At 50.0% G+C, this 15290-nt stretch overlaps 1 protein-coding gene across 3 annotated transcripts in view; it reads right to left on the bottom strand.

The window, feature by feature from the left end:
• Positions 1 to 1191: 1191 nt before the first annotated feature.
• The window catches only part of HS3ST1 (heparan sulfate-glucosamine 3-sulfotransferase 1), a 29619-nt gene continuing 15520 nt past the window's right edge, over positions 1192 to 15290 (bottom strand). For all 3 annotated transcript variants that reach the window (XM_058723085.1, XM_058723087.1, XM_058723086.1), the window contains exon 2: positions 1192 to 3052. In XM_058723085.1, coding sequence (XP_058579068.1) covers positions 2005 to 2955 — 951 coding nt within the window. In that variant the 5' untranslated portion in view covers positions 2956 to 3052 and the 3' untranslated portion in view covers positions 1192 to 2004. The remainder of the gene's footprint in view (positions 3053 to 15290) is intronic.

Genomic DNA, 15290 nt, shown 5'->3' with positions numbered 1-15290 from the left:
GTACCCTGTCAAAGTGAAGTCGGCTATGAATATTTTGGCTACCCCCTCTGGGAGTTGGTTGTTTAATGGCAATCTTAATGGGTTCTGAAGAGGAAGGCGGTCTCTCCACTGTCCCTGCAGGGCCAGGGGTGGGGCAAGGGCCACACTAAGGTCGGGCCAGGCTGCAGCTGCCACAGTTAATAAGGTGACTCACTTCCCTGATAACGCGGCTGAGAAAAGTGCAGGCTATCTCTTGTCCCTTTCCTTTGGCTCAGGCACACCTCTTGAGGCGGAAGACGTTTGGCACCAGGGAAGGAATGTGTCAGGTCAAGTCAGGAAGAGCGGTCTCTGAGTCTGGGCCTTTCCTTTGCAGTTCAGAAAGACTAGAGTAGGAAAAAACCAAAACGCCCGAAATCTGTGCTTTGGCTCTCAGTGGACTCCAAGCCTTGGCTTGGAGTCAACGTGACCTTGGCAAGTTCCTTATCTTCCCTGGGCCTATTTCTTCCGCCTTGAACTCCTCGCCATAATAATTCCTACTTCCTGGGGCTGTTTGGGGGAGAACTTTCAAGGAGCGCTGATATAGAACGTCCATTTCACTCTGCTGCCTTAAATATAAACTTTGTCAGGACACGGGTGTATTTTGCTTCTTTGTAGTTTTTGTTTTACATAATGATTATGTTTTCTTTTCCTAGTAAGAAAAAACAACCCACGTATTTAATCCTGTAAAAGGCTGACCGAATAAAGAGCGCATGAGAAAACCGGGAGGGGGGGTGGAGCTTGTGTGATCACATCCAACAGGCCAGCTGTTCAGAAGCAGAAGTGAAAGTGAAATCAGGCCTCTCTCCTGTAGGGACAGGTACAAGGACTTCTTCCTTACACATCGCCACCGCATTGGGCGTTTCTTTTTGCAGTCGGGACCCTCGGGGTTTAAATCTCCCTTCCGTTTAAGGATTACACACTCAGAGTTGAGTTTTAAAACACACACGTATTTCTGTCTCTGTGCATACGGAATAGGCATCTATAAATGGATATTGATCATTCAGGAAATAGATGAAGCTTTCAACCTAAGCAAACGTCTACACCATTAGGCGGCTTTTTCACAGCACCTACAAGATGGGAACACGCACACTTTGCAACTTCTCTTTTCTGAGTTTCCGGAGACCCCTTGGCACGTGGGGCCAAGCACACAGCCCCAAGACCATGCTGAAGGCCAACGGTTTAATCCCCTTTATTGTGTCGTCTTGCCCATTGCTGAGCTCAGAAACGGATGCAAGCACTCTTTGAGGCAGAGATGTGTAACAGGGAGCCTCTTGCGGGTATTAACGACTCCTCCAGTCTTAATATTGCTTTGTCCACGCGGAGTCTATGGGGGTTAAAAAAAAAAAGATCCACACTCCGGAACCTGCTGTCAAGAATGGGCGAACCTGAAACCTCCAGAAAATAACAGGGGATATCTCAGTGAAGACAGATCTCACAGTGCAAGTAAAAAATAAATCTGATGGCCACAGCGAGACATTAAAAATTAAAAAGAACAATGAAGAAAAGAGAGGGCAAGAGAGAAGCATAATTGCCATGAAAAACATTTCTTTTTAAAGTAACAAAGGAATATATAGATCTTGCAACGAATATAACACAGACAGCTATTTTGAGTCGGGGCAAGTTAATCATATTCAAAAAAGACAGGGTCTCCAGATTTCTGTGTGGTTTTTTTTGTTGTTGTTGTTGTTGTTTTTTTTTTTTTTTTTTTTTTTGCAGTGAAATAGTTTAGTTCCTTCATATAGAGACATATTACACAATGTTAACAACCATGAAAAACAATACAAAATGCCCTCAATTTACCAAGTAGAAAAATATAACTAGTATATATGGCAATTGTGAATCTAATACTGTACAGAAGTAATTTATGGACTTTACAAATAAATTATAGCTTAAATGCCCTTTTAAAATTCTCCTTTTTCTCTCTCTCCCCCAGATGTACACCGGAACTTACAACGGGAAAGGTTCCGAGCCTCACTTTATTGCTAATCAGTGCCAGTCAAATGTCCGGCCGACAAGCTCGAAGAATTTCTTATTTGGCTCGTGAAAGTATTCGTGCAGTTTACTGAGGAGTCTGGGGTCCACTCGGGGGTGCGCCCGGCCTTTGGACTCGTGCAAGCAGCGGTCCCGGCCGCTGTCCCGCAGGCAGTAAAAGCCCTTGGTTTTGTTAAAGTAGAAGTTCGAGGCGTTGATCTGCGGCGACAGCTTCAGGAACCGCTCGACCTTCTGGATCTCGGGGAAGGGGTCCCTGATGAGGCGGTCGCCGTCGACGATGTGGATGCGGCGCAGCGGGAAGAAGCGCAGCCAGTTGTGCAGGTGCACGTGGTACAGGCTGCGGTTGAGCGCCTTGTAGCCCACGTTGAGCCGGCCGTCGCGCACCAGGAACTCCTCGATGGACGGGTAGGGCTTGCGCTTCTGCACGTGGTTGTAGAACACTTGGGTGTAGTCGGACAGCACGCGCTCGGACGGGTCGCGCAGGATGAGCAGCAGCCGGATGCCCGGGTTCATGCTGTGGACGCGCTCAGGCACTTTGGGCGACGTGAAGTACGCGGGGGTCTTCTCCACCGTGAGCTGCTGCGGGGACGAGAAGGGCATCTGGCCCCGGTACCAGCCCAGGCCTTGGCTGTAGTGCTCCTCCCAGTCGAAGAAGTGGACCTCGTTCTCGGCGGCCGCCACGTCGGGGTGCAGGCTGAGCATCTCCAGCAGCGCGCGCGTGCCGCCCTTGCGCACGCCGATGATGATGGTCTGCGGCAGCTGCTGCGCCGAGCCGTTGGGGGGCGCGCCGTCCCGGCCGTCGCCCTGGACGGTGGCCGCTCTGCGCGACAGCTCCGGCTGGCCCGGCTCGGCCCCGGGCGCGGCGGCGGGGCGGGAAGGCACGGGCTGCAGCTGGGCCACCAGGAGCACGGCGCCCAGGAGCAGCGCCGCTGTGCTGGACACCATGGTGGCTTCACTGGGCCGGGCGCCGCTGGGTCATGAAGCGCTGCCGCGGGGAGAGCCTCCCGATCAGTGACACATGGGTGTCGCGGGCCGCCAGTTACTAGGAAACAAAGGGGGGGAGATGTTAACCCCAAACGCACGCAGGCCTTCGTGGAGCTGCCAATGCCGTGTGATCCCGGGCAAGGCGGTCACCTCCCTACCTCCCTGGGGCTCCCCCCCCGTTTCTTTACCCCGTAAGGTAGGGCCCGTGGCAAACACTTCCTGTCTGAGGGGGGCCGAATGGGAAAGGTTTTCGGCTTTGCGGGACACAGGCTGGACGACGGCCCCAGGTATGCCCGTTTGGCTCCAGAGGCCACAGACAATTTGCAGAGGAATGGGTGTGGCTGTGCTCCAATGAAACTTTATTCACGAATCCTGGAATCTGAATGTCGTTATCATTTTCATGCATCACTTTTGAGTTTCTCAACAACTGTTTTCCACAATCTGTATGCTCAGCTCTCTGCACAGACACGGGGACAGATCTGGCCCTGCGGTCAGAGCTTGCCCAGCCTCTGCTGTAAAGGAAAGGGCCGGAAAGGTCTTTTGGACCTCAGCAAACATCAGTGAAATACCTCCTACCTGCCAGCGCCAGGCAGTGGGGCTGGTGATCTAAAAAGCAGACGCTGTTCCTGACCCTTGCCACCCCCCAGGGGCTCCTGATCTAATAGGGCAGGTGAACCTGTATGGAAGACTGAATGATTAGATCTATTTTTTTTTTTTTTAAGGTTTATTTTTGAGAAAGAGAGAGAGAGAGGGCAGGGCAAGGGCAGAACGAGAGAGGGAGAGAATCCCAACCAGGCTCTGTGCGGACAGCCGTAGGCCTGGTACAGAGCTCCAACTCCCAAACTCCAATATCACGACCTGAGCCGGACGCTCAACCGACTGAGCCACCCAGGTGCCCCGACTAGTCCCGATTCTTTTACGCCTCCTCTCTCTGCATCCAGCTCTTGCTACGGCCTCACCATGTGGTGGGGTGTGCTCCCCGACGATTTGATTTGGGTCTGGCCAACGGCCCGTGAGCGGAAATGACAACGTGCCGGTGGCCAGCCTTTGCGTGTTGGCACTTGGCCTCTTGCTACCTCGGCCATGACCACGAGAAGAATGCGCCCCGGCCAGCCGCTGGGCCCCAGAGGATGATGGGAGACACGTGTAGCAGAGCCCCCACACCAGTCCACCGTGCACCGCACAGCCATCCTGGCTCGAGTGACAATGCATCACCGTGGCCGTAAGCCAGTGACTTGTGGGGTGGTTGGCACCGCAGCATAAATTTGGCAAAGGCTAACTGGCATGACCTGGCTGCAGGCGTCGGTGCTGGATGTGCTCCGATTATAGTTTGCACAGGGCAGCGTGTGGACACAGGTCCGCTCATTTTGCCTGAAACGACTGGGGACGGCTTCCTGGGAGAGGAAGTGTTTGAAGCGAGCCCAGAGGGACAGACAGGTAGGCCGGCTGGAAAGAGCAAAAGTCCTTCCTGTGTGCAAGGCCGTTCTGCTCATCAAGTGGTTTTACGCTCTGCTCAGTTGATTGGCACCTTGACCCGACAGTTACAAGGTGGGAAGGAACAGCAGGTACCGAGAGGAGTCTTACCCAAGGACACAAGAATTTAGTCCGCTGCAAAATTCATAGCCCCCGTTCAAAACTCTGAACGCAGGGCTCTCTTTGCACAAACTGCCTGCCTTCTCTTCACCTGAGATTTATGACACTTAGGCACTGAAGTCCCACAAGGACACAGCCACTGCTGGGCGAAATGGCAAGGGGTTCCCCAAAACAAGAGGACTCATGTCCATGTTTCAGGGAGCTGATAAACAACAATCATCAAGAGGCGTTTGACCATCTTCCAGAAAAAGGGCATTGGAAGCTCTTGTCTGAACACAGTTAAGGAAGGGTTAGTGACAGGCCTGCCTTGGGGACTATGGGGATTATAGAGCCAGTAAACGTGTTCTCCACCGAAACGGTCCGTCATCTTCTTTATGCCAGGTTTAAAATCCACTTTAGGGGCGCCTGGGTGGCGCAGTCGGTTAAGCGTCCGACTTCAGCTCAGGTCACGATCTCATGGTCCGTGAGTTCGAGCCCCGCGTCGGGCTCTGGGCTGATGGCCCAGAGCCTGGAGCCTGCTTCCGGTTCTGTGTCTCCCTCTCTCTCTGCCCCTCCCCCGTTCATGCTCTGTCTCTCTCTGTCTCAAAAATAAACGTTAAAAAAAAAAAATTAAAAAAAAAAAATAAAAAAATAAAATCCACTTTAATAGTTTAACACTGTGTCCAGAATGGATAAATGAAGAATTTCTATGGTCTTCTATTTTTATAATCAAACCTATCGAATTCCCTGCCTCAGTGATCAACTCTATTAACTGCTTTGAAAAATGTGTATTAAAATGTATTCACTTAAAAAAGCAATTAAAAACTGGAAACGTGTAGGGGCGCCTGGTGGCTCAGTCGGTTAAGTGTCTGACTTCGGCTCAAGTCAAGATCTCTGCGGGTCTCGAGCCCCGCATCAGGCTCTGTGTAACAGCTCAGAGCCAGAAGCCTGTTTCAGATTCTGTGTCTCCCTCTCTCTCTTCCCCTCTCATGCTCTGTCTGCCTCTCTCTCTCTCAAAAATAAACCAACATTAAAAACTGGAAATGTTTAGAGAATCACAGAGCACTTGAGAGGGGACCTTCAAGATCAGTTGACCTAATTATTTAGGGGGGGGAAAAGAGAGAGACAAAAAAACGTTTAAGGAGAGATGACCAGGCAAGATGTTGGTGCAGAATGTTCTACTGATTGAATGATGTCAAGTGAGGGGAAATTTTGCTTACTGAGTAAATGCTTTAGTACATTTCAGTCAAATTTCATTTCCTTCTCAATGTGGGACTGACCCATATATGGATGGATCCTGCTGTGCTTGCCTTTCACGTGTCTGGGGTATACGTGTATGCCCACGCATATGCATACTTGTATGTCTGTACATATATGCATGCGCTCACATGCGTGTGAGCCCATGTGCACGGGGTGAGGTAGGTGAAACGCAGGAGAGAGTTAACTACTCCACACTAGATAGTTCCACTCTTAGTGATGAGTGCTGCTGACCCCATCCCATACCTCTGCATTCGGACTCAGGAAGCAACCACACACCCCAGTCCTTCCACACCTAAGGGACAGAATCAGGGGCCAGATCTGAAATTCAGATTTTCTAAGTATTCACACTTTTCTTTCGCTATTATGAGGCATCCTGCTTAGTACAGTGCACATCTGAGTTTTTTTTTTTTTTCCTAAAGGGGAATTACCAACAGCAGAGGAGAAGCTAAATATATGTCTGTGTGTGTGTGTGTGTGTGTGTGTGTATATATATATATATATATATATATATATATATATAACCTGGGCAGTTAGTAGTCTAAAAACTCCTCACTTCTACTTTAATACTTTCTAAAAATGTATTTACTTATGTCTAAAGTCTTGTACATTCCAAAAATATTTGAGGTAGATAGGAAAAAAAATTAGCTAAAGTCTCATACACGTATGCTATATATATAGAGGGAGAAAAGCATGTATATGTATGAGCTATATACATATGTATAGCATGTATATGTATGGAACTTTAGCTAAGTGTGTAGATACACACACACACACACACACATATATATGGACATCTAAATACATATATAATATATTACACACACACAGTGGTCATTGTGAGACAACTTTCTCGTGTAGTAGTTTGGTAATTTGAACTCAGAGGCACAGCCAGAATTTCTGGGCCTTTAAGTAACACTCTTGGAAAAGAGAAGACCTTCCAGGTCAGGTGAACCTGTAAGCGAGGACATCGGAGCCACACTGATCCTGACAACGGGATTGTGCACATCAGAGCACATGAGGGCCACAGCGAGGAGGCCCAAGATGGCTTGTCTAAGGTCACAGAGAAAATCAGGCCTAGACCTCATGGTTCCAGCATTCCAGTCCTGTTCTCTTTCCGCTATTGTTGCTGTCTCCCTAGCATGTGGCCTTAACAAGTAATAATGGTAAAGTCTTGGGCATCCTAAAGAGGAAAGGCCCTCAAAAATCTAGTCAACAGTGACAAAGTCCCAGGCCACCTCCTCCAGAATCAGCTGACACACAGGGTAGGAACAGGACAGCATGAGGTCAAACTCATTTGTTCCCTTCAGTAGAGGAGTCGAAAGGGATCAGCCAGACTGTAGGGTCAGGAACCTTGTCTCTAGGTTGGATTTATTCAAAGTGACTTAACCTGTCTTAGCCTCAGTTTCCCCATATGTAAAATGGTAATAACTGTGCCCACCTGAAATGATTTCCTTGAGACTGAAATGAGGTGATCTGTATTAACAAGCCCCGTCCATTAGAAATATGAACGTGAGCCACGTATGCCCTCGTTCATTTATCAAACAAATATCTAAATTTATTGAACGTATGCTACCTATCTGATATTTTAGTGAAGTTACGAGAGTAACTTTCCGTTTTTACCAATACCTTCTCCCCTCCGTAATGCCAAACAGCACCTCCCCCTAGTAGCTGTGCAGGATATAGATGATAGAAATAAACGTAGAACACACAGGTTTATTACATTTCCAGAAAAATTCCATTATTTATAGGCAATCAAGCGGCGCTCATGAAGGTAACAGTCACCCCTCCTAAAGGTGACAGGGACCATTTATTTAGACATCCCTGACAGTCACATCTTGCCCTAGGACAAAGCATCTATTATTAGAGCTTTTATTGTAAGTGTTCAAATGACCCAGGAGCCACACTAAAATTTTAAACTTTCAGGAGCCACATTCAAAAACAGAAATATTTTTATGTTCTCCAAAACGCTATCACTTCAACACATAATTCCTATATAATATTAAGGGGATACTTTCCACCTCTTTTGTATGAAGTCTTCAGAATCTAGTGTGTGTCCATTTATTTACTCCTACAGCACGTTGCAAGGCCACACATGACCGGTAGCAGCCGAGGTGGCCGTTCAGAAGTTCACAGCGCTGAGTAGGGCTGCAATTTAAGCAAAGAAAGTGCTCTCTGAAAGTCAGATCCCCACCCCCCCCCGCAATGCCCCACTCACGAAGTAGGAGGAGGGCAAGTTGGAACTTTTAGGCAGCACAGAGATGAACTGATTATCCTCCCTCCATAAGTGAACTAACGAATATTGAGCAAATGGAACCTTCTAGAAATTCGGAGCCCTGAGCTGGCATGGGCAGGGACAAGAATGCTCCAAGGCACCTGGAACCCAGGCCACCTGCCTTGCCAAAAGCAATGACGGCAGCTCCCATTTGCAGTACCTGTTACTGAACAGACCCTGGGCTGGCATCGTCCCACACTGGGCCCCCGCAATGTTCACTGCAAATCTTCACCAGAACTGATCTCACTACAAGAAAGAGGATCAGAGAAGTTCGGTGGTTTGTCCAGAACGGTCGAGGCTGAATGCGGATCCAAACTCAGTCTGAGCAGGCAAAGCCAGGGATGTCACTGTCCCTGTCACTCCCCGGCGATGCCTGGAGTGAGGGTACGAGTAGTTCCTGGCCCTGAAGGAATGCTTCCCTGGTCCTGTTGAACATTCGTGCCAGGTAACGACCCTTTGATGAGGGACAGGATTTCATGGAAGGATGAACAAAACAAACCCTCTCTTTCCTTTTGTAGATGGGTTAAAAGTTCCCCAAGAGAGATCCAGCCCCCTCTCTGTTCACTCCCCTTTATCAAGGACACAGTGATCAATCAAGCCCTGAGCTACGAAAATTCAAAAGACGAGTCCTTCCCATCAGCAACACGAAGCTTCCTTGGGCCCCCCGTGAAGGTGCTGACCACCTGCCAGGGACGGGAGGCACGAGGAGAGCCCACGGGATTTCTCAGATGGAGGTCTCCTGGTACCTGAAATTAAATCCAAATTCCTTTCCAGGCCTGGGGATTCCCCCAGGATGGGAGCTGCCGGTCGGTCTGTCCCTCTGGCCTCAATCTGCTCCTTCAGGCCACACTCCCACCTTGCTGACCTTTCGGTTCCTGTGAACACTCTGAGCTCCCGCCAGCTCTGGGCGCTGGCATTTGCCGCTCCCTCTTTCCAGGATGCTGGGTCCCAAGGCTTTCTGGGGCTGGTTCTTTCCTGCCAATTAGCTTTTATTTCAAACACTGGCTTTCCCTGCAACACGGGCCCGCCTGCTCTCTTGTAACCATATTCTCTCCCATCACCCGGTTTCGTATTCCTCATGTACTAGCCCAACCTGGATATGCTTGTTTATGGTCTGGTCTGCCCCTCCACCCGAGAATACCAATTTCAGAGCCCCCCATCAGTGTCCTGATGCTTTCTCTCTGCTGCCATCCCCCCAGGGCCTGGCACAATTTCTGTGCACAGACCTTATTTGCTAAATGAACATATCGACGGCAGTGCAAGGTTAAGCGAATGGCCCAAGGTACTGAGAAAGGCTTTTAATTCACTAGAAAGACAGACTGAACAGTTTGTCCGTGAAAAAGACTGTGTCAAACGGTAGTGAGGTTTTCAACCTGAGAGAGTCAGGCAGGAGCCAGGTATTGAAAGGGGGACTCAAGATTTCTCATGGTGACTGGACGAGATCACCTGAGAATCTAGAAAATATTTTAATTAAAAAAGGGGGGGAGGATGCAGCGAAATAACCCTTGGAAATATTTTAATTTTCTCAAGTCTTCTCATTACATAATTCACATCATGACCTAGATTTCAAATGTAATTAACTACAGTATATTCCCCGACTCCCACCACTGCAACATATCTGTGGATAAAGTGGAATAACGAGAATATTCCACGAGAGGTAAGTTTAACGCGTCGGAAATAGTGCTGCCCGTAAGCCCTCTGTCTGCCCGGTATCTTCCCAGGCCCTCAACAGAAACTAGTCGTGCATCTGGCACAGACCAGAAGCTTCTCTAGGATAACAGGGATTCTCAGAACAGTCAACCACGAGTGTTTTCCGGGATTTAGCAAAAGCGTTGGAAAGGAAGACATTTCTTACTTGGTGCCCACTGGGTGCCAGGTGGTGAGCACCAGTGTATAAATCATCTCTTCCGATACTCGCAGCAAAACTGAGCAGTGGTTATGCTAATTTTATCTGACTTCTCTGAAGCAACGAAAAGGTAACGTGCAGTAGTGGGAAAGCAAAGGCTGTGAGGACTAACACTCCGTGGGCCGTCTCTAAAGCCGGTTGTGCTTCTTTTCCTTTGACTTGGGAGGTCTCCCCGTGGGCAGCGGGGAGTGCATGCGGGGCAGAGGGGAGAGCTTACAGGAGAGCATAAGAAGAGTAGACAGGATGGGATCTATGCTACTACCAGACAAGAACAAGCATCTGAGAGTGCTGAGTGATTTAATCTTCTGGAATGTTGGGGCGCCTGGGTGGCTCAGTCGGTTAAGCGTCCGACTTCAGCTCGGGTCATGATCTCACAGTCTGTGAGTTCGAGCCCCGTGTCGGGCTCTGTGCTGACAGCTCAGAGCCTGGAGCCTGCTTCCCATTCTGTGTCTCCCTCTCTCTCTGCCCCTCCCCTGCTCATGCTCTGTGTCTCTCTCTGTCTCAAAAATAAATAAAAACATTAAAAATTTTAAAAAAATCTTCTGGAATGTACTGAAGCCTCAGTAAGACAGTTTGAACAACAGAACTGTCATTTCCGCATTCAACCAAAGTTCCGGGCAATCAACAGCCAAGGTTTTTCCTTCATCTTTAAGAGTCAACAACGTCTTCACTTTCACCTTTAAGCAACTCCTTAAGGGCTCGTCGTGATGGTGTCGAATTTCCATCCTTGGCAGATCATCTTGGAAAGCAAGAAAGAGGAAAGAGATTCGGCTTGCGCCTGTCAGTCTATGAAAGGACAGTGATATCTCAAGACTTCCATAAATATTTATTTTCTTGAAATTGCCTGCACATGACACTCTTCAACAAATGTTGACACTCACTTTTGTTCAGATTTACTTATGGTAATTCCTGAGAGGCCTACCTCACGTGGGGTGGAAAGGGTTCAAGGCAGAAAAGACCCAAGGTCAGTCCACATAATGTAAATAAGTTTCCGTGGGTCACATTTACCTGGGGAAAGGAAGGGTCACTGGCCCCATTCTCCCCCCGAAACATAAGAGGACTTTTCGAACATTGCCTCCTCCGGCCTTTCTACGCCTCCTAGCATCCACACACAGCAGCGCTGGGAGTTTCCGTATTTACAAAAGGCTACCAGGATAATGCACAAAATTCTGCAGGAGTCAAGGAAGAAGCTATCTGGGCAAGCCAGGGAGGGCAACGTGGTGGGGAAGGGGTTTGGGGCCAGAAGATTTCAACGATAGTGTTGTTTCTAGGCCTCTGAGAACTCCACGGTATCATGAGGCTGACAAATGCAACCTGTCCCGTAGGAAGTCTGAAGCCAACCCACACAACGTTCTTCTCCAAACGAGACGAGATATCAGGGTGGAAGGACCTTCATGAGGAGCGGCCAGTGTGGGGTGAGTAGAGCATCGTTCCCAGGAGCCCTGGGTGCCCCACTGCAATCGCCTAGCACAGGGCTTTCCAAAGGCAGACGTGCCCACCGGTCCCCCGGAGATCTAGTTCAAAATGCAGACTCGAATGGAAGGGGTCTGAAGAGAGGCCCAAGAGTCTGTGTTTCTAACCAGCTCCCAGGGAAACCGGCCTACCCACCCTCAGCCCTTAGAATGGCAAGGACTCTGTGAGCTCCAAATGCTCATGCCCATTCAGGTTCAGATCCTGATTGCTCTGGCTTTGGGTGGGGGGGGGGGGGCAATTTTCCTCTGGTGTTTGTTTCTTACTATTGCTGGGGCAGTTTGTTTTTAATACCGGGATTTTAACAACTGTGGCAGACGAACTAGAGAGGGATCGGTCCAGCCACAGAGGTAGAATTATCTGTAGAGCAGGGTGGAGGGGCCACGCTGGAATTAACAGAGGATTCAGAGCCAAAAACCCCGGCTTACATCTCTGCTCTGTGATTCCAAACCCCCAAGACAGCCCTGAAACTTGGGAGCCTCAGATAGAAGGCACTGGCTCCATATACTAATTGCAAGGATTAAATCAAACACCCTATGTGGATGCTGAGGATGTTCCCATATTGCCTGGCCCATGGCAAGCCCTCAAATCATGGTAGCTATTCTGGTCCCTAAAAATAAAAAAAATTTAAAAAAAAAAGGCGGCTGTGTGGTATAAATGGGATCTGGAGATGATAATTAGTCAAACACATTTGTTCATGATCCAAAGTACTGTGGTGACTCAACCAGGCAGGGGCTCAAGGAAGAAAGGACAATGGCAGGTAGAAAGGCTCCAGCTCTCTGTGACTGAAGGGGTGTGCGGTGTAAATGCCCCCCTTGGTAGATCCTGAACAGCCAGGTGAGTGCAGCGGTGAGGCCCCGGGGAGGGAAGAGGGAGGAAGAGACACTCAACATGTTTAATCTGCGTGGCTGTGCACAGAAGGCAGCAGTGACCTAAATAAATCCTTCATTAGAGGCAGAAACACACTGGCACAGGCAGTGCTCAGCAGAGCTCTGTGACAGGAGGGCGGACGGGGCCTCTCTTATTACTCGGTGCAGCTGAGTGGAAAAGGGGCCGTGCTAGCAGACAGAAGACGGGAGACAGGCCTCCTCGGTGTACCTGGGTGTGCGCAGCATCAGGCCAGGGGGGACCCAACCTCCTGACAGGGGCCATCTGATTGGGGGGGTGGGGGCGGGCATGGCTGGGCCCCATGGGTGGGGACAGCCATGAATCCCTAACATGTCCCCAGAAAAGACACACAGGGTGTCCGCAGCCAAAGGGCCATCTGCCATCATCCTGTCCCACCATTATCCCGGCAGAAGGGGTCAGTAGGGTAGGGGGAGCATGCGGACCCCAAGGTCAAGCACGCAGGGGGCTAAACTGAATTGGAAATCCAGGTCTCCGGACTCCTACCCCACTGGATCCCAGAGACATGGAAATCGAGGCTTGTCTCGTGCTGGGGCAGCGAACGTTAGAATAATTTGCTGCTGAAATACACATGAGCACAGCAAAGGACATCCTTCCCCTAGACGAGCAAGGCGGAGGGAGGATTTATCTCATTTCTTGAGCCAGCCTGTAGACAGACGGCGTCTCTGTCTCCCCTCAAAATCCCCACGTTGAAGCCTTCAGCCACGATGGGATGGCATTTGGAGGTGGGGATTCTGGGAGAGAATGAGGTTTCGATGAGGTCATAAGGAAAAGGACCCAAGATGGGGATAGTGACGGGGTAAGAAGGGAGACCGAAGGGGTCTCTGTGCCAAGTGAGGATGCAGCCTGCAAGCCAGGAAGAGAGCTCTCCGCAGGGGCTGAGCCTGGGGACATCCTGGTCTTGAACTTGGCAGATGCCAGAACTGTGGAAACGTTTGTTGGTGTTTTAGCGGGTCGTGTGTGGTACTTAGTTACAGCTGCCTGAGCCCACCGACACACAGCCCTTACCGGTAAAAGCAAAGACAAGTGGGCTTCCTGGGACTGCTGTGTATTTCCTGGGGTAACAGGTGACATCAAGGGGCAAAGCTGGCTGGACAGTGGGGACTGCAGCCAGCACCCGTGGATGTGATCTGTCTTAAAGAGGCAGCAGCTGCCGAATCCCCGGATGCTGGAGAGGAAGGACCCGTGTGACCTGATCTTTGAGGTTTCCAAGATTCAACTGTGAATATTTCCGTGAAGGCTCCTGATTTTCATGAACGTCACAAACAGATATTAGTTGTCAAGTGTGGTGAAGGTCGGGAGGTGGGGAGGCTGATGGGCGAGGCTGCGGAGACTGATGCCTGAGGTCCAGACTCTGCCCAGAGGTGATCACTTGGGCAAGGCACCCACAGTGTTTCTAAAAGTGTCCTGAGTTACTGGGGATATAGAAAGAATCTAGCCGCTGTCCTCAAAGCACCCTGCAGAGGAGAAGACAAGCATGGAAGGGAAGTGATCACCACATTCAGTGTGAGCGTAGATGCAGCCACAGTTACACGACAGCCCAGAGGCAACGCTGAGCTGGAACGAGGGCAGGGACAGCCCGGTAGGAGCCCTCGGAAAAGGCAGCCAATGTCCAGGCACCATCTGGGAAGAGACCTGGGGTCCGTTTCTGCACTGGGGCTGCTTCGGAGCTGCAGCCTGTGGGACACGGTGGTAAGGCTGCCCCAGCCGGCAGGCGTGGGGTCCGGAGAGGCGGCAGGCTCAGGGATTTAGAAAGACGGGGAGGGGGAAAAGAGCCTTGGCAATGGAAGGCAGCATCAGGTCCTGAGCCTGAATCCCAGCAGCACCATGCACCCGCTCCAAGTGGGGGCGGGTTAACGGAAAATCTTGGAAACTACCGCGCACGTTTGGCCCAAGAGTCCATCTTTCCTTTTGAACATGCCTGTTCTTGGTTTCACACGATCGTTTAAAAACAGACATTGAAGTGAGCACTTGGCATTGACAGGCACCGTGAAACTCACCAGCGGGTCAATGAGGAAGCTGGTCCTGCCTGAGAGGAGCTGAGGGGAAGCAGGCATGTGGACCATTAAAGTGGGGGGGGGGGGGGGGGCGTGGCTGGTTTGGATTTTATACCGGCCGTATTTCCTCCTGTCCTGAATTAAAGTGTTGCTCTTCACGTGATGGCACCGACTAAAGCAACAGCTTGTAGTGTTTTCCCCCACCACACACATTCCCACACGTGACCGTGATTTCCTTCTACCCCTCGCTTGAAACAACTTGAAAAACACTATTCAAGTTGACTAATCCTCTACTCTGAAGCTTTGGGTTCTACGAAACGAGCCAGTATTTCATCTGCCTCTGACGGAAGCATTACGTTCTGTATAAGGAGTTTACTTAAACTGGGAGTTCCTGTCTTATTTTCTCTCTCCCGGAGTGCCCCTGAATGTAGCCAGAACACCTAGACCCTGCCTTTGACCCAACCGTCTCTGTGATCTCTTCTTATCTCGTTTCAGTACCTTCAGATGAAACATCCTACTACACGTTAAGTTAAATCTATCACCACCCTGATGATTCTCTCTGAACGTTGATGCCAAAATGATTTCTATTTTATACTCTTAATATAGTATTTACTTGTTAGGTCTTACAGTATTTGAAACAACCGGGCATCAGGGGAGGACATTCAGAGATCATCGCGACGCGGGAGGCTGGTGGTTCAGAGAGCGGGTTTGAGTCCTGGCTCATCCCTGACTCCCACTGGGTGACCAACAGCGAGTGATGTGGCTGTGTGTGCCTCATGTCCTCCCCTGAAATGTTGGGGTGGTGAGAGCGCCCACTCTGCAGATTGCCATGAGGACAAAAGGGCACGTTACTACATGAAGTGTAGCTTGTGTGTTCGTGTGTGTGCGCACCTGTGTGACAGCTCCAATGAGG

The sequence above is a fragment of the Neofelis nebulosa genome, chromosome 3 (genome assembly GCF_028018385.1).
Source record: "Neofelis nebulosa isolate mNeoNeb1 chromosome 3, mNeoNeb1.pri, whole genome shotgun sequence".
Taxonomy (NCBI): Eukaryota; Metazoa; Chordata; class Mammalia; order Carnivora; family Felidae; genus Neofelis; species Neofelis nebulosa.
The sequence above is the reverse complement of the archived record's forward strand: the minus strand, read 5'-3'. Positions and strand labels throughout refer to the sequence as shown.